At 38.7% G+C, this 19,187-nt stretch overlaps 1 protein-coding gene across 7 annotated transcripts in view; it reads left to right on the top strand.

Moving 5' to 3' along the window:
* cep89 (centrosomal protein 89) overlaps nucleotides 1-19,187 on the top strand; it is a 73,674-nt gene that overhangs the window by 4,899 nt on the left and 49,588 nt on the right. For 4 of the 7 annotated variants that reach the window (XM_056753141.1, XM_056753132.1, XM_056753123.1 and 1 more), the window contains exons 8-13: nucleotides 1,215-1,319; nucleotides 2,889-3,077; nucleotides 3,824-3,966; nucleotides 13,574-13,624; nucleotides 13,916-13,999; nucleotides 16,464-16,564. In XM_056753141.1, the coding sequence (XP_056609119.1) occupies nucleotides 1,215-1,319; nucleotides 2,889-3,077; nucleotides 3,824-3,966; nucleotides 13,574-13,624; nucleotides 13,916-13,999; nucleotides 16,464-16,564 (673 nt within the window). The remainder of the gene's footprint in view (nucleotides 1-1,214; nucleotides 1,320-2,888; nucleotides 3,078-3,823; nucleotides 3,967-13,573; nucleotides 13,625-13,915; nucleotides 14,000-16,463; nucleotides 16,565-19,187) is intronic. The other 3 variants (XM_056753159.1, XM_056753151.1, XM_056753167.1) reach the window with 2 other exon arrangements.

Below are 19,187 nucleotides of genomic sequence, written 5' to 3'. Positions count from 1 at the left end.
GGCAGTTGCTGAAAAGTGATCAATGGACAACAGCCAAGCTTTATATGCACCGTCACACAACAGCTGTGTCCCCTTTAACAGCAACAGAGACTTCCAGCGAGGGAAATTTTAGCTTGTTTTGTCAAGGATGACCTAGACGTCTGATCTTTAGGCTGAGATTTCCTGATCAAAGGGCTGAGATGTCAGTAATGCAGACAAAACCTTCTCCGTGCGTGTAAAGTTAGAGAGCTAAGGGAATGACAGATCAAAGAGAATTAGAGAACTTAGGAGTGCCGGAGCAATATGGCTTTACTAGGAGTACCGGTGAAGGGGTTATTTTTTTCCCCTTTATATCCAATGTTAAGCCCTGTGAGAGTCAGTCTAAATGCTTTGGTCAAGGATGTTTAATGTGATTTAAAACTGCATGTTCCAGGGCTTCTGACATGAATTGGAGTCCGTTATCAAATGTCTGACCTCAGTGAGATGTAAACCCTATAGTAGGCCTCAGTATTGTACAGGGCAGAGTGACTGGTAAGTAATGTATTAATGATGGAGGTTTATGTCGGAAAAGGTCCGTAATGGTCATCTGGCTGAGAGGAGAGAGTATTAAGCATTAAGTGGGAATCAATTGGGCATAGTGAAGGATATAGAGCTCTATCACTTCTTGGTCATGGGATACTTTCAAATGGATTAAGGGGGACAATGGCTTGTTGAAAAGGTGGCCTTGTGATGAGGTAGTTGTCAACATCAGTAAGTCATTCGAAGTGGGTCATGAAGTCCTCAGTGATGAGAGAGAAGGAAAGATGGTGGGCACTGTATAGAGGAAGGTCAGAGAATTATTTGTGTTTATTGTGAAGTGATAGTACCAGGGTCTCTGAGCAACTTAAGCTTTCTTCCATTTCCTACATGGTATACACAATTTATGTCTATTTTATATCTATATATCTATCTGTATTATAGTAGCAATAGACTTTTAAGATGAGAAGAATTAGGGCTATTATTTAGAGATTTTACAGAGATGTCAAGAAGCTTCCTCTGTAGCTGTCTGTGGATAAATGAAATGACAGTCAGTGTGAGATAAAAACTGATCAGATCAATAATGAAGTTACAATGACTTACAATAGTGCATTATTTTATCACTCACTGATTCTCATCTATAGTTACTCATTTATTCTCAGTTTATCCCATTTACTGCTTCAATCACTTGTTTTGTTTTTCACATATTATTTCCTCAGATCTGAATGATGATGTTAGTGGGCAGTCTCAAAAATCAACATTGAAGAATCCTAAGAGAAAGATTTCGCGTCGAGTGAGAGAGAAAGATAGAGAAATCAGTTCAGGTGAAAGACACAAGTACCTGCAATGTGCTCTTTGACTTCTTACCTTCTCTGATAAATGCAGTTTTTATCTTTAAACAACACGTTTGCAACTCTAAACTAACAACTCAATTTAAAATGACAGCTAAACATGTCTAGACATTTTAAGCCATTACCTTGATATACCCGTATTCCCCAAAGCCCTCTTATCAGAAGGAAACCAGACTTTTAGTCTAATTTTAGTGTTATCTGTAAAGTTAAGAGGTTTTAACCACACAGTCAGATTTTAATCACCATACTGTAATTTGTTAAGTATTTAAACTAGCACATAGAAGATTTTGTACAATATGCTACAGCAAGCTCTCAAGCTATTTTCTATTTTATTATATAATGACATTATTTAACTATATAATATCTGCTGAAATTATTATCACGTAGTTGTATGATCACTGGTATTTTAATCATTGCTAGTGTTGTCGCTCAGTGCTAGTGTTGAGGGCAGTTGTGCCCTAATGATTAGAGACTCGGACTTGTAAACCAAACGTTGCCAGATCAAGCCTCAGTACCAGCAGGGATTGTGGGGGGGAGTGAATGATCAGCGCTCTTAAATACCCCGGCTGAGGTGAGACCCTTGAGCAAGGCACCGATCCCCCAACTCCTCCCCGGGCGCTACAGCAATGGCTGCTCACTGCTTTAGGTGTGTGTTCACAGTGTGAGTGTGCTACTCACTGCTGTGTGGGTGCACTTGGATTGGTTAAATACAGAGCACAAAATTCCGAGTATGGAACACCTTACATGGCCTCACAACTCATCACACACATCACATCACAAAAGTCCAACAGAATTAACGATTTAAGTAACAGACAGCGGCAGGCTCATAAATGTGTATAAGAACTAAACAAATGGTCATAAACACATTAACCATTTGCCCATCAAGAGCTTAATAATAGTTTAAGACAGAAGTATTTGATCTGCCGTGTGAAATTTGGCTTGAGGAATGATGTTGTCAATTTACACAATCCTATCTTTACTATCTTCTTTTTGGTACTTTCCTTGCTGTTCTCGAATTTTCATTTTAGAAAAATACACATTTTCATTTTTGCCATTTTGTTGTGCCCTTGTTGAAATCTGTTATATTGTGCTCTGCTGCGTCTTTCTGGACTATTTTATACCTATGAGTTGTTTTATGTTTGTGTAATTCTTAATTTCATTCTGTTTCTTGTTTTTTTTTATTCTGTGTGTGGCTGTTCTGTGTTTTGATCTGTTCTTTCCTTGCTGTGTGTAACTGTGCTGTGTGTAACTGTGCTTTGTCCTGCTCTGCCCTGTGTATGTTTCTCTTTTGTCATACTGTGTTTTCTAATCTATGTGGTACTGTGCTGTGTCATGCCCTGTGTGTGGCTATGCGGTGTCGTCTCCTGTCCTTATCTGTGGGGTGTGTGTGTGAATGTGGGGTGTCCTGTGTGTGACTGGCCTGTTTTTTGTCCTGCCCTGTGTGCGGCTATGCATGGCTGTGTCCTTTCCTCTGTGTCGCTTTGCTGCATTCTTTACTGTGTGTTTTGTGTGACTGTGCTGTGTCCTGTACTGTTGGTGCAGAGGCTGGGAAAGTGTTGCACTGTGCGCTAGACATGCAGCAGTCGCTGGTAAAGGAGCTGAGAGAGCAGACTCGGTTTCTGACTCAGGAAAGAGAAAGGCTGGAGAAGAGATGTTTACAACAGAATCGTCAGATAGAGAAACTCCAGCAGGAGTTCTCTCAGCCTCACACACAGAGAGGAAACTGTACAGGTGCCTCTACATTCCACCCTCACTTACTGCCCCACAGAGTCCCAAATGTCCCACAAAGGGGCTTTCCAATATGAAACAACCAACCGTGGACGAAAATCTGCCAATGCTGGATTTATTTTCAACAAATGGCTACAGTACTTTATTTTTAAGTCTCTTACAAGGCACTTTATATGGGGATACTCATTGTACATCTTTATAATTGAGTTGGACCATCCTTTTTCACACAAAGGCCTTGTGCATGGATTCAACAGGGTGCTTGAAACATTCCTTGAGATTTTTGTTATTGACATAACAGCACACACAAACTTAATGACATATTTTTTTCACTGTAACTCTAGATATTGTTGTGCACAAAAATAACTGGAGATCAGCAAATAATCATTTCACCATGTCTGGCGTCAAGGCTAATTTCATGGTCATTTAGATCACATTTATTGCCTGTTCTGAAGTTTGGTTTGAAACTCTTGAATGCCCTGATGATGGCGTATTAGATATTTACATTAACAGGAATGTGCCTTATAAGGTGTCCACTATGGATGTTTCTTCAATTATTCTTCAATTAATGTTTCTTTTTTTTAATAGCTTCAGAATAAATTTCTGTGCTCTTTTTATGTCATATCATTTGTCCTCCTAAAATAGGAAAATCAATAAACACACTAAAATTAATTATCAAATTTACAGTTGAGCAGTATATACATTTGCTTGTCAGCTATGATCTAACTATATGTAGCTGTATGTGTGTGTAGGTGAAAGCTCTGAGTTGCTGAATCTAAGACAGCAGGCTCAGGAGCTGGTGGATGAGAATGATGGCCTGAAGATGACTGTCCACCGTCTCAACGTGGAGCTCAGCAGATACCAGGCCAGATTCCGGCCGCTAGCAAAAGAAGAGGTAAAACAGCTCAGTTTCTCTTCACAGTTTGCACTTTAAGAGACAGTGTTCTAGACACAGATTAGGCCTGCTGGTCAAGGCACATTTTTGTAAATATTTTATTATATCTTTTTATGTGACAACACTGAAGAAATGAAGCTTTTGCTACAATATAAAGTAGTGAGTGTACAGCTTGTATAACAGTGTAAATTTGTTGTACCCTCAAAATAACTTGACACACAGCCATTAATATCTAGACCGCTGGCAACATAATTGAGTACACCCCTCAGTGAAAATGTCCAAATTGGGCCCAATTAGCCATTTTCCATCCCATCCGTTAGTGTTACAAGGTCTCAAGTGTGAATGGGGAGCAGGTGTGGCAAATTTGGTGTTATCGCTCTCACTCTCTCATACTGGTCATTGGAAGTTCAACATGGCACCTCACGGCAAAAAACTCTCTGAGGATCTAAAAAAATAATTGTTTGGCTCTACATAAGATGGCCTAGGCTATAAAAAGATTGCTAAGACCCTGAAACTGAGCTGCAGAATGGTGGCCAAGACCATTCAGCGGTTTAACAGGAGAGGGTTAACTCGCCATGATCGACCAAAGAAGTTGAGTGCACGTGCTCGGCGTCATATCCAGAGGTTGTCTTGGGAAAATAGATGTGTGAGTCCTGCCAGCATTGCTACAGGGGTTGAAGGGGTGGGGGGTCAGCCTTTCAGTGCACAGACCATACGCCCAGACTGCATCAAATTGGTCTGCATGGCTGTCGTCCCAGAAGGAAGCCTCTAAAGATGATGCACAATAAAGCCTGCAAACAGTTTGCTGAAGACAAGCAGACTAAGGACATGGCTTACTGGAACCATGTCCTGTGGTCTGATGAGACCAAGATAAACTTATTTTGTCCTGCCTACTGTCAAGCATGATGTTGGGAGTGTCATAGTTTGGGGCTGCATGAGTGCTGCCGGCACTGGGGAAACACAGTTCATTGAGGTAACCATGAATGCCAACATGGTCTGTGACGTACTGAAGCAGAGCATGATCCCTTCCCTTTGGAGACTGGGCCGAAGGGAAGTATTCTAACATGATAACGATGCCAAACACATCTCCAAGACCACTGCCTTGCTAAAGAAGCTGAGGGTAAAGGTGAAGAGCTAAACCCTTTTCAGCATCTCTGGTGGACCCCACAAACAGAAGGTGGAGGAGTGCAAGGTCTCTAACATCCATCAGCTCCATGATATCGTCATGGAGGAGTGGAAGAGGACTCCAGTGTGAACCTGTGAAGCTCTGGTGAACTCCATGCCCATGAGGGATAAGGCAGTCCTGGAAAATAATGGTGTCCACACAAAGTATTGACACTTTGGGCCCAATTTGGACGGTTTCACTTAGGGGTGTACTCCCTTTTTTTTGCAAGCGGTCTAGACATTAATGGCTGTGTGTCGAGTTATTTTGAGGGATCAGCAAATTTACACTGTTATACAAGCTGTACACTCACTACTTTACATTGTAGCAAAGTTATATTTTCTTCAGTATTGTCACAGAAATAATATACACAAAAATGTGAGGGGTGTACTCACTTCTGTGAGATACTGTATGTGGGGTAATGTCTCCATTGAAAATGGTAAATACATGACAGTTGTTGAAATTGTGGCGCGGATTGCCATTTGGAGCTCTCGGTGGGCCGGAGCTCATGTGGACCAGTACAGCTCAATGTGTCACCTACGGAACTCAAACATTTGGAGAGGACTTCCGACACTGACGAAATAGGGTTTCCTGACCATCGGAATGCAATGGCAAACAAACGATTGGTAAATCCTAGTTGCCTCGTTAGAGAGCCCGTCTTCCATGCTGGACCGATCGCCGGTTTAAAGCCTGCTCTTCATGGATGCGAGTAAGACCGGAACAGTAGCAAACTCTTTTACTTGGGAATGCTTTCAGAAAAGTAGACAAGTGGACTTATGGACTCTAATGAATGCAGTCTGTGTCAGGATTGCGGTACCGAGATTTGAGAACTTTCCATCAAATACTGTAACTGTCATATTTTAATTAGAACAGTTGTACTTGCATTTTGTTAAAAATAAATACTCGTATTACATTTAGTGGTTTCAGTTATACCGCTGTGGCTTGAAATTATAATTTGTCTAATGACCATACTGCATAAAACAGGTAATGACTAAATTTTAAGATATCGAATCAGATCACTCTCTCTCGTGACCCGCCCACTCCCCCACTCTTCTTCTCATAGCATTCATGCCCATTTTAGTTGCATTTTTCAAAACAACAGTGAGGTAGACTGTAGGAAAAGGGGGGGGGGGGTTCATGACCCTATAAACTCAGTACTGTAATGATGACAGTAATTCTAAATTAAAATAGTTTTGTTGAGTTTATTAACTTACTCTGTCTTGCTTGTTTGTTAGAAGTTTTCAACTATCAGCAACGTAGTGTTATTGAAACAAGTAAGTTTTACTTACTCTCCTTTTATTTGATCATCTGATCATTTGTCAAGACATTCACAAAGCATAAGAATTCATTTCTAAAGAAATGACTGGTAACATTTTATTTTACTTGCAGAAAGTTCTCCCTACAAAGATAATGAGAGAATTTTTTGTTAAAGTGATAGTTCACCCAAAAATGAAATATTTTCATCATTTACATTTACTCACCCTCATTTCAAACCTGTATGACTTTCTTGCTTCCGCAAAACACAAAATAAGATATTCTGAAGAAAGTTGAGAACTGAACAGCACTGGTCACCATTCACTTCTATTGTATGTATAAAAAACCAAAGTCAATGGGGGCCAATATTAGTTTTAGTTTTTGGTGACTTAATCTATGCTGTAATATTAGTCCCTTTCACACATACAGTTGTTTCTGTTAAATTGCCAAAAAAATTCAGTTAAAGGCGGGAGTACACAGTGCGATTTTTGCTGTCTTACGAGCTCGCAGGAGATTGTTTTTCGTTCAGGAGGAAATCATTTATGCTTGAATGATTGCGGCTCGCATATGTGTGAGAGGAATTACGAGCAGAGCATGTGATGAGCACCTCCCGTCCTCCTGATAATTTTCAAACATGTCCAAAAAATTTACCCAAGTGGCATTTTGTATACCTGTAGCTCAGTGGTAAGAGATTTGCGTTAACAATGCAAGGTTGTGGGTTGGATCCCAGGGGATTGCACATACTTAGAATCAAATGTATAGGATAATGTATTGTAAGTCGCTTTGAATAAAAGCGTCTGCCAAATGCATAAATGTAAAATGGTAATTATGGGAGATATTATAACAAACAAAAAACTTAATGTACCTACATTTTTAAACCTAATTTATGCTTGCTTCAGATTTCGTCAGATCGTGGTAAAATCTTGTAGTGTGTGACTGCGTCCGAATGATTGTCTTAATAAATTCACTCGTGATGTGTACAAGGGCTCATGACCTACCGATTGTCACAATTCGCACCGTGTACACTCACTTTAAAAGATTGTGTGTGAACAGAACCTTGCCGGTAAATCAGCACTCCCTATTTACCAGTAATCGGAGTTGTAAAATTACGGGCAAATTACCAGTATGAGGTGCTGTGTGAATGCAAAATAAGGATTACCGGTAAGAGCACATACAACGCATGACAACCCTCTTATGCAGATGAGGCGCACACTCTGCACTGTTCACATTTCTGCACTAAAATTGTTCAAAACAGTGCGTTCATTCGGATATAAAATCACATCCCGCCATATTTTCAAACATACTGTAAGTCCGGTTGTTGCCAAACTCATACCGGTAGTTAACTAGAGGTCAGGCGCATCTGATGAAACTGTTTAAATATTTGATATTATATACAGTGTATATATACATATATCAGGGGTTTTCTTGCATAGAGAAATTGGAGGTGGCCGCCTCCGTCAAATGTCGTGCTGCCTCAGACTCTAGCCAAAATTATGTCTGGTGTCTTCACAAGAAATGCTGCCGTGCATTTAACAATGTCATTTGTAACTGCAGTTGTGGCATTACGCCGAAGTGGAGGCGCGGTTTCGTTATCAGCACACTGAGGCGCTAAAATTAGTTGTTTTTTTAACTTTAAAAAAAAAAAATTAACTTTTTTTATGCTTCAGAAACAATTACAATAAGGCATATTAAATTTGACAATACAATTTCTAAGAAAGACAAGAGCACAAATAAAACAACAGAGAAAATACATTTAGAAATACACTCATCCAATTACTGAGTAAAGGATAAATAAATAAAATAAGACACAAAGATAGAAAAAATAAAAATAAAATCAATAAATGAAAATCTATTACATTTACGCATTTGGCAGAGGCTTTTATCCAAAGTGACTTACATTGCAATAACCTATACATTTATACTTAGGCATATGCAATCCCCTGGGATCGAACCCACTTGCGTTGTTAACGCAATGCTCTTACCACTGAGCTACAGGAAAGCTCTTAACATACATAACATCAGGGTCTTCTAAAAGCTCAAACTCTTCAACCAATTTAAATAGTTTTCGTCCGACTTTCGATTTAATTTTACTCTAAGATTTACAGTAAATCAAAAAATTCGGTTTTGTTAAGGCACCTACACTTATGAATATGGAATTCACGGTTGTTTTTTTGCATACGTTTGGTTTCTTAAATTAACAGGACATATATCATTGTAACTGTGCAGTTGGATAGTTGAATCAGCGTTTACTGTACACAGCGAGTTCGCCAGTATGAATGCACATTTACGACTCGCACACGATTTACTAAATTGAACCGATTAATTTAAACTATCAGTCACAAGCTGATATCATTGAATCATTTAAAGTGAACCACAGAGAATGCAAGATGTGAATGAGCTTAGCTTTTAGCATTTAATAAGACTGGTTAATTCAGTTGGCTGTTGTGGGCTGAAAAGTTAGGTGAAAATTATAAAAAAGCTTTATTTGATAAAAAACATTTCTGTTTAGTTGAATAAAAGTGTTGTCCTATATAACATACTATTTGTCATTTTCATCTTATTTTATTAATACTTTTAATAGGTCAAAGTCACTTTGGTTAAGCCACTTAAAGGTACGGTAGGCCGTGTGTGTACAAGATCAGGATGGCACCACCTCCGCCTCATTTTGAGCCAGGAAAATAAAACCCTGACACATATTGATAAGTGATTTGATTTTAGTTATGCAATAATGTTACACTGAAATAGACACAATAAAATGTAATTGAATGATGTCCAGACCAGAAGCATAAAATACAATTTTAAGGATGGTTTTCTAAAATAATATTTGTTTGTGTTTGTAATATAGGCGGTCTTATTTTTTTATTTTTTGAAGTTTTTTTTGCCTTTGTTGGACAGACAGTGATTTTGGAGAGGACAGGAGGCGAAGTGGATGAGAGAGAGGGGGTGGGGTCGGGGAAAGGACCACGAGACGGGATTCGAACTATGGTCGCCCAGGACGCAACAGCGCCTTATGTCGGAGCACAAACCACTCGACCATAGGCTCCGACGGCAGTCTTATTTTTATGACATTTTATTATAATGCTAAAGATCATGTGTGATAAGTTTATTGCTAGCATATCTACAGCTAGGATGTAAGAAACTTTAGTTAATTTGATTTTATTAATGAAACAGGAATTGGTTCTGAGAATTACTGTAGTTTATCTACCACGGTCTCCTTTCAGTCTTACAGGGTGTGATTAGATGACGCCACAGCAATGATAGGCAATCTTTCCTTTCATCTCCCACTGCCTGTTTAATGCATGGATGATAGTTTGAGGGATATTATAATTTCAAAGGAGCATTAACCAGCGAGAGGTTGCGAACCAATCGGCTTGTGTGTGTTGAATCAGAGAATGTCTTTGCTTTACCCTTCGGTGTATTTTGGCTTCAGCCTTCTGAAAACATCAGAACTTACTAAAGCAGTGGTCTCCGGTTCTGCTCAGGTTTAGCACCATATCTAATGAAACACAACAAAACTCAACAAGCAGGAAATTAATACTTTTTTTCTTGTTTTTCTGCTGCAGTTCATGATGAGAGCATGCAAGCCTGTACAAACAGCAACATTTATGGATTATTTTAGTCGATTATAGACAACATTTGTGGGAAATGGATAAAATGTAAATTTAAAACTACATTATAACTACATTTTAACAAATTTACAGTGTACCCTCGGAACTTCAGAGAAAGAGCTGTTTTCATTAAATAAGCCGGGATTTATATGTAGGAGTTGTTATGTTGGAAAATGTCCAAGGCGATGCTGTAACTAAAAAGCTGCCATGTCATGGGTTTTTATGGGCATTTATGCAGTGAATATTAAGTGGAATAAGTGCACAGAGGAATTGCATAACTGGGGGTTTTTAACAAGCCCCAGAAGAGTCTGACAGTCTTTCGAGGCATTCAGGCAGAATGCATTTTTCTATTCCAATGCGCTACTATCCCATTGTTTTTCCATGTAAACAGACGTTTGACCGACGTGCATGACCGTTAAGCTCGTGTCTTTTGATTTTGAAGCTCCTCGCACACGAGAACTGCATTTTAAGGGGCTGTGTCCACCGAGGCGTTTACACCTGTGGCCGGCGTGTTTTTTCAATTGTTTTCAATGGTAACGCTGCGCTTTTTAAAAAAGCCATCAGTTAAAGTTTTTTTTCTGCTCCGCACTGGTGCTATGTGTTTTTTGCCACGATCAGCGCCGGCATGCGACCGGGCGCCCAGAGTTGAAAAATGCTCAACTTTGGGGAGAACGCTGTGCCTGCAGTGGGCGTTTTCAGCCAAGCTCCTGCCGTTTTCAGCCACGTAAATGCGCTTCTATGGACACAGCACCTAAGGGGGGGTCCCCGACACAGACCCTAAGACTTTTACATACAGCGCTCCTCATCAATGTCAGTTCCAAAAGCAGAGAACCAATCAGAAGAATTTGGAGGAGCCTTTAGACCAACCACAGCTGATTCACACACTTACACATTTAGATATTTACAACTGCTAAACATTGTAAAACCGGCAGCCCTTCACAGTTTCTAGTATTTTCTCATTTTCACATACTCTGTCATAGGCCAATCGTGTACCAGGCGTTCTCTGTAGGGACTAAAGAAACATTGTAAGGTCCTGCCTCTTGGTTCCTATCAGGAAAGCAGCTTGATAAAAGTTTATAATGAATTCACCTCTTCAGAGGAGTATAAATACCAGAGCCGTTGAAAAACAGAGATGCGACACACTTTTATCTTGCTGCCGTGTGGTCACGTGGTTCATGGAGCTCTAGTTCCAAACAGTCAGTCTGTTTGAATGGGTTTAAGCAGCGTAGACAGTTGAAGTAGATGTATTTGCAACAAATTTCTCTAAATACTGATTAAATTTAAAATAAAATTGTATCTGAATGTGAGAGAGACAGTATTATTCAGTTTTGTGTGTTTAATTTGACTAGGGGGGATGCATTATGTGCAATACTTTAACAGAATACATAAATTCATCTCTTTCTTATGCTTATCTTTCTATGATCATCAGTACATACCAATTTTTAAATTATGTTAAGACATTCACATAAAAATGTAATTTATCAATAAATAATCAATGATTGCAAGTAAATGCAGCACAAAGAACGATGAAAAATGAAAAATGAACAAGACAAACAATTTCAGTCAGTAAGATTTCATTACACAATTTATACAGGGTGAGGGTTGATAACATTTTTTTAATGTGCAGCCTTTATAGAAAATCATTCAACCACACACACAGAATAGACATATTTAGGCAAACAATATTTTGTTTCACAAACATCCTTATGATAAAACGCCAGTTTTACAGAGGTCTTTCATCAACTTACATTTACATTTATTCATTTAGCAGAGGTTTTTATCCAAAGCGACTTACAGATGGGGTAAACAATGGAAGCAATTGGGACAACATAAGGACAACAAAAAGCATAAGTGCAATAAAAAACTGGTCTCATATAGCCTACCACAGTATACAAAGCTAAATTAGACGTTTTTGAAAGAGTAGTAAAGAAATAGAAATCAGAAATGATCGGTCAGGTGCTGACGGAAGAGAGTGTTTTCAGACGATTTTTAAAGATTGCTACAGAACATGCAGATCTTGTAGCAGCGGGCAGATCATTCCACATAAGTGGATCCGATCCAGAGAAGGTACGTGAGAGATTTTTTACCTTTATGGGAAGGCACCACAAGACGTCGTTCGTTTGCAGAGCGAAGGGATCTGGCTGGTACAAACTTGTATGTCTGCATTAGCGAGTGAAGATAAGGGGATGCTAAACCAGTGGTGGTCTTGTAGGCCAAGAGTAGAGCTTTGAATTTGATGCAAGCAACTATAGGGAGCCAATGTAACCTAATGAAGAGTGGAGTGATGTGTGCTCTCTTTGGTTCATTGAAGACCACTCTTGTGCCTGCATTCTGATCATCTGTAGAGGTTTGGTTGTGCAAGCTGGAAGTCCAGCCAGTAAAGCATTGCAGTAGTCCAATCTGGAGAAAACAAGAGCCTGGACTAGGACTTGCGTTGGATGCTCTGACGGGAAGGGTCTAATTTTCCTAATATTGTAGAGGTGAATCTACAGGACCGTTGGTGCTGGCACCCTTATCCGTGAAGTTAAGCTGATCATCGATCACCAGGCCAAGGTTTCTGGCCAGTCTCAGGGCTTTAATGACAGAGAGCTGCACAGTCTCAGTGGAATGACCGCTCTTGAAATTTACCTGCGAATGTGTTTTGGAAACAAATATATGAATGGGCTTCAATGCAATGTTTAAAACTATGGAGCCCTCCATGACACAAGTTACGTCCGCATTTCATTCTTCCAATGGATGTCTATGCGAGTGTTGCAACTCTGTTTTTGTAAGTCCTTACACAATAAAGTGTTTTTATTAGCTAAGAATGAGCTATTTCTATCTACATACACCATGGGTACCCTAACATGGAATTGACCATATTATTTCTGCAGTAGCCCAAAGAAAAGAACTGCTGAATATAGCAGGTTTCGTAAATATGTTATCTCCTTTATCAAAGAAGCGAAAACGTGATGACATTTTAGTCCTGTGTCAGCTGCCATAGTGCTTCGAGAGGGGGACGCTGGGAGTGAGTCGTTGGTTGCAATTCATAAAATGAAAACCAAAGTGTGTCTAGAAAAAGAAACACATAATGTTCTTTTTACGAAATATATATATTTTTAAACTCACAATGGGCGTTGTTTTAAAGTGACTTTTGAGCTACATCACTTCTGAGCTGTGTGTGTCAGTGTGTGTTTTATTGTGTTTTATTTGTGCTTATATGTGTCTCTTGCTGTCCTGCTGGGCCATTGGCCCATATCACTTGTGAGTTCTGAATTACCCTCATGCATTAGCGTCCCTCATCGCTTTGAGGCACAGAAATTGCTGCAGTGTCATAGATTATAATCCAACGTTACTGGTCATCTCAGTACAGAACAATTCTTTATGCAATCCTTTTTACCCTTTCTGCCTCATTTCTGTCTTTACTCTGTCTTTCTCATTCTTGTACTTTACAATTCAGCTCTGTCTGAGAACAGAGGACTACATTTCTGTATAATTGTTATGCTTTAAGTTGTTTTGTTATGTCCCATAATGTTCTATAGTGTGTGACTGAAAAAACTAGGATAATGTGTAGTCTTATGTGCCTTTCTTTTAAAATTTCCAGAAGTCTCAGCTCAAAGGCCTGCCAATAAAAGGACCTGCACCTCCTTGGCTGGTATGGGCATACTATATTATATATATACTACATATATTTTCTAGGTTTATTTTCTCTTTTTGCATATTTGCATACTGTCTCTTCCATTTTATTCTAAATGATTGCTGATTTTTCAGAAAAAAAATCTAACCATACATATTAAACCTCAAAATAATGGGCATTAATCCTAAATGAGGGTGATAACTCCTGTCAAACTATTGTTGTTATGAGGGACTGAAGTGAAATACAAACAGATGTTTTGGTTTTATTTTCTTTGTTCAAGGCTCTGATTATATTCTATATTACCTTTAGGTGGATATTAAATATTTATCACCTCTTCTGCTGGCCTATGAGGACCAGCTGAATGCTAGAGACGAACTCTTCAAGTCCTGTGAGGTGAGTATGCGTGTGTATGTTTGTGCCTGTGTGAAATGAGATAGTGAATTCCCTCCTATAAGATCATTTTGTTGTTGTGTGAGATTTCTGTTTTTCCTGTTGAGCGCTTGAAGGTGTGTATAAAATGGTAATGGAAGAATTATGCATGATTTGATCTGAGACTAGGGATGGGTACCGAAACTCGGTACTTTATCGGTCTCGGGGCTAAATTATAAAAGACCGAAGTATCGATAAACTCTGACGTTAACGGTTCTGCTGTCGGTAGGCCTACTGGAGAAATTAAGAAAAACATTTACTATTTCTTATTGCTAAATAAACGTTAACTAGCATATTTTAATTGACCAACCATGTCTAATTTGCGATAATTTTAAAGACATTTACCTGCATTTTTGATATTCGCAATCTCGCACGCGAAATGTCCGTCTGTGCAACACTACACAGAGCTCGCACGCAAACAACACGAGAGCTCGCGCTTAATAGAGTGACGATTGCGGAGAGAATCAAACGGTCTAAAGTCTGGTTACATCTAAAGTGCATTATGTGCAGACTGATAAATGCAAAGTTTTCCACTGCCTGCTAGCTAATAGTTCATCATCCACGTCCTCAGGTACGTATGCTAGCCTAGCAGTCTTCCGAAATAACACAGACATAAACATTGCATAAGATTTCTTTAAATTAGTATGTAATAATTTAATAAACACACATCACATAAAAAAATAGCCTACATATTTATCAGCAGTAGCCTAAATAAATCTTAAACATAAAATATGCTTTCACAGTACTGCATTTAAAATGGATGAATAATAATAAATTATGCCTTAGAAATTATAAATCAGAGTTTACCTAAAAAATTAATTTGTAGCGATGAAATACATAAACTTTTTTGTGTTTGTGTGTTTATACATATTATGTTCCTATTTATCATAAGTACTAAATGCACAAACACACAAGTGAAGGAAATATGTTCTACACTACACACATCATCACAAAAGAGAAGATCTCCAGCCACAACACGTAATTGGAATACCATTTCTTTATTATTATTAAACAAAAACAACAAAAAACTCAAACAAATTTAGGACCACATGCATTTTATTTTAATTCTCTATGAATAATAGGCGGGGATGAGTCATATTTTACCTGCATTAAGCTATGTTAGGTCAACGGATGTAAAGAATAAGAATGTTTTAAATAGTGAAAAAAAACTCCAGCTTTAGTTTTGTCTTTCATAAAAAAACACAAAAAAAGTACCGATAAGAGTACCGTTAAAGTACCGGATCGTTAAGTGGTATCGATAAAAGTAGTAGTACCGTTAACACCTTAACGATACCCATCCCTATCTGTGACATTTAAAACTTTATGAGGAATACAATGAAAATCTAATAATACTGGAAAGGTGGAAATTTTTCAGTCTATTGTGGTTTTCTGTGTGATTGATTTCTGTGTAACACTGTATGTGATCTCATCCATTGTATGTATTATCTCGTCAATTGCTTGGGTGTATTCTATTAACCTAGATGGATGTCATGACTGCCACTGCTAGTCTATTAAGTCTTGTAGTATTGTTGCAGTACCACCAGCCACATTTGTATGCCTTGTCTTGGTCTCAGGATTTTATTTCAATGCCACAACATCACTATATATTATCAGTTTATTGTCTGATTTATTTGTAAAGATCATTGATGTGATTGAGTCTAAAACTTCCTGGTTCAATTGCAGGTTTAAATGAATCTTTCAGATGAATTAGGGAAATGCTGGTCTGGTTTTAGTCTTTACTCAGTCTTACACTGCCTTTGTCTTGTCCTGGTGTAAAAACACTCTGGTCTTGACTTGATCTCGGTTTAGGTGGTCTTGACTACAACACTAACTTGTACAATAGTAATGAGAAAGACCATAATTGATCTAATATTGTCCATCTTATGGTCATTTTTTCTCACTTTTCTTGTCTCTCTTTCCAACAGTTTCAGTGCAGCCAACACTCCCACCATACTTGACTTGAATTTTAAAGATCTTTCTATTCAGACTCATGTTTTAGGTTTCAAAAGAGACTGACAGCACTTACCTAACTCTCTCTCTGCAGTCACGAGACGAATAATCCATCGATTTCATCAGTGATATTTAATGGTTTGACGTCCTCATTTCAAAGTAATTCTCCACGCAATAGCCACAATACCACTCACAATGTCAAACCGTCTTTGGTTCTTCTGGAAATTTCTGAAAGATAGATCGGATGTCTCTTAAGAGATGTCGATGTGTTATTGTGAGAGCTTGCTAAGCATCAAATTTGATGAGATCTGAGGTGACTTTTTGCTCTGTGCCCCTGTGCTGAAGTTTCAGATGATGTCTAGCTGAGCTGAATACACTTACAGATGCATTAGAAGACAGTCATGCATACCAATAATCTTTCTTGTGTAGGAGTTTCTTGCAAAGCAGACTAAAGGTTGCCTTTTTCTTGTCCCGGCAGGAAGAACTTCAGAGTCTTAAAGCACGTGCAGAGAAGGTCATTCAGGAAAATGAGAAACTTCATGCTCAAGCAAACAAATGCACAGTCAGTAACAAAGAATGGTGAGTTTGAGCATATTTGTAAAAACATGGTTGTATGGTGCATCCACATATATCAGGGTTTTTTAATACATACATAACATGAAAATGTATAATTATTAGTGGTGGGCCGTTAACGGCGTTAACGCCGTTAACGCAGTGAGACTATTATCGCGCGTTAAAAAAAATGTCGCCGTTAATCTATTCTCAAAGTTGGGTTGGCAGCTGGGACTATACTACACAAGCTATGATGACTTTCACCTTGATATTTTAGCGCGGATGTATACCAGCTTAACTGCACTGTACGGGGCGAGAACGAGATTTTTCAACTCGCGTCATTCGCGGAAGCAGAAGCCGGCTCATCATCTCATAAGCAGGGCTTCATTCGCGCGATTCACGCAGCAAGTAGGTCTATCGCCTCTTTGCATTAACATATAAATCACTCGCGCTTGACACGCCATTCGCGTTTGGTCTGAACACAACATAACGTTACTGTGAAATTACCGCATCAAACGTGACGTGCTAACATGGATGCAGCTATGAAGCCGCCGGGTTTGCTTCAGGGAATATTAATTTTTAAGAAGCTTCCCAATAGAAACATCGACAAGACTAAGGTTGTTTGCACCTTGTGCAATGCGGAATTGGTTTAAAAAAAACACTTTCTCTCAACAGGTACTGGTCTAGCTTTAGTTGAAACCAGTAACTTTGTATTGAGATCTAATGTATTATGGCTCCTGTATGACATATCGCTTGTTGCTCCCTCACTCTTTGTAAGTCGCTTTGGATAAAAGCGTCTGCTAAATGACTAAATGTAAATGTACTGTAGGAGCTCTTCCAGTCTCAAGTACCACCTAAACGCAAATCATCCCTTAGCTAATGCGGAAGTAAACACAAGTTCATCTTATTGAACATAATTTAATTTTCATCACCAATTATCATAGTAGAACAGCTTTCTCAAGCAGTTTGTGATGCATTTTGGAAACAGGAGATGAGCCCCTGGTCTAATGCGCCACCTGGCTTGAGAAACCCGTTCTCAAAGACTTACTTTTAGTCATTATTTGGGTAGCACACATATTCTGAATGCCTTCGGCAGAATTCAAATGAGCCATTTTAATCTAGATTAATCTAGATTAATTTTGGAATTAATCTAGATTAATCTAGATTAAAAAAAATAATCTATGCCCACCACTAATAATTATTTTTAATTGTCCTCCAATGTAACAATAATTTTCACTGCAAATATTTTATATCATATTTTTTATAATTATTAACAGGATATAAAAACATACGTAATAATTGTAAAGTAAAAGTGAAGGGTTTCTGAGAGCATAATATGTCACAGGGCATTACAACTTCCCAAAAGGATTTAATGTCACCTACTTGTATGGTTTCGTTTTTTTGTGGCTGAACGTGAAATCTCGGCTGACATCCCCTGCAGCGATTTCATAACAGTAATTAGAAATAAGAAAGGAAGGGTGAAAATGTCCAGGGTTTTGCAATGTTCAAGAAAACAGTGCTTGCATCATCAAGTTCGACAGAAAATTTCTGGAGGATAGTACACATTGTATGTTTATATGTGTTAGTGTGAAGAGTGGGGAATAATAAATAAAGTCTTGGAGGTTACTTTCTCTTTTCATTGATGTGCTTTTCCTGAATTGCTGAATCCCTGTCTTTACACTGAACACCTTCTTGTGTACATTACGTTATAGCCCAAAGCTTACTTTCTGTCAGGGGGTTAGTTTTTGTTAACTTTGTCTGTTCGTCTGCCCTCTTATTAGCGAATAGTGGTGGGCTAGATAATTTTTTTTAATCTAGATTAATTCCAAGATTAATCTAGATTAATCTAGATTAAAATGGCTCATTTGAATTCTGCCGAAGGCATTCAGAATATGTGTGCTACCCAAATAATGACTAAAAGTAAGTCTTTGAGAAGGGGTTTCTAAAGCCAGGTGGCGCAATAGACCAGGGGCTCATCTCCTGTTTCCAAAATGCATCACAAACTGCTTGAGAAAGCTGTTCTACTATGATAATTGGTGATGAAAATTAAATTATGTTCGATAAGATGAACTTGTGTTTACTTCCGCATTAGCTAAGGGATGATTTGCGTTTAGGTGGTACTTGAGACTGGAAGAGCTCCTACAGTACATTTACATTTAGTCATTTAGCAGACGCTTTTATCCAAAGCGACTTACAAAGAGTGAGGGAGCAACAAGCGATATGTCATACAGGAGCCATATCTCAATACAAAGTTACTGGTTTCAACTAAAGCTTGACCAGTACCTGTTGAGAGAAAGTTTTTTTTTTAAACCAATTCCGCATTGCACAAGATGCAAACAACCTTAGTCTTGTAGATGTTTCTATTGGGAAGCTTCTTAAAAATGAATATTCCCTGAAGCAAACCCGGCGGCTTCATAGCTGCATCCATGTTAGCACGTCACGTTTGATGCGGTACTTTCACAGTAACGTTATGTTGTGTTCCGACCAAACGCGAATGGTGTGTCAAGCGCGAGTGATTTATATGTTAATGCAAAGAGCCAATAGACCTACTTGCTGCGCGAATCGCGCGAATGAAGTCCTGGTTATGAGATGATGAGGCGGCTTCTACTTCCGCGAATGATGCGAATCATGCGAGTTGAAAAATCTCGTT

The sequence above is a fragment of the Triplophysa dalaica genome, chromosome 1 (genome assembly GCF_015846415.1).
Source record: "Triplophysa dalaica isolate WHDGS20190420 chromosome 1, ASM1584641v1, whole genome shotgun sequence".
In the NCBI taxonomy this organism is placed as follows: Eukaryota; Metazoa; Chordata; class Actinopteri; order Cypriniformes; family Nemacheilidae; genus Triplophysa; species Triplophysa dalaica.
This window is presented reverse-complemented; position numbering and strand designations above follow the sequence as displayed.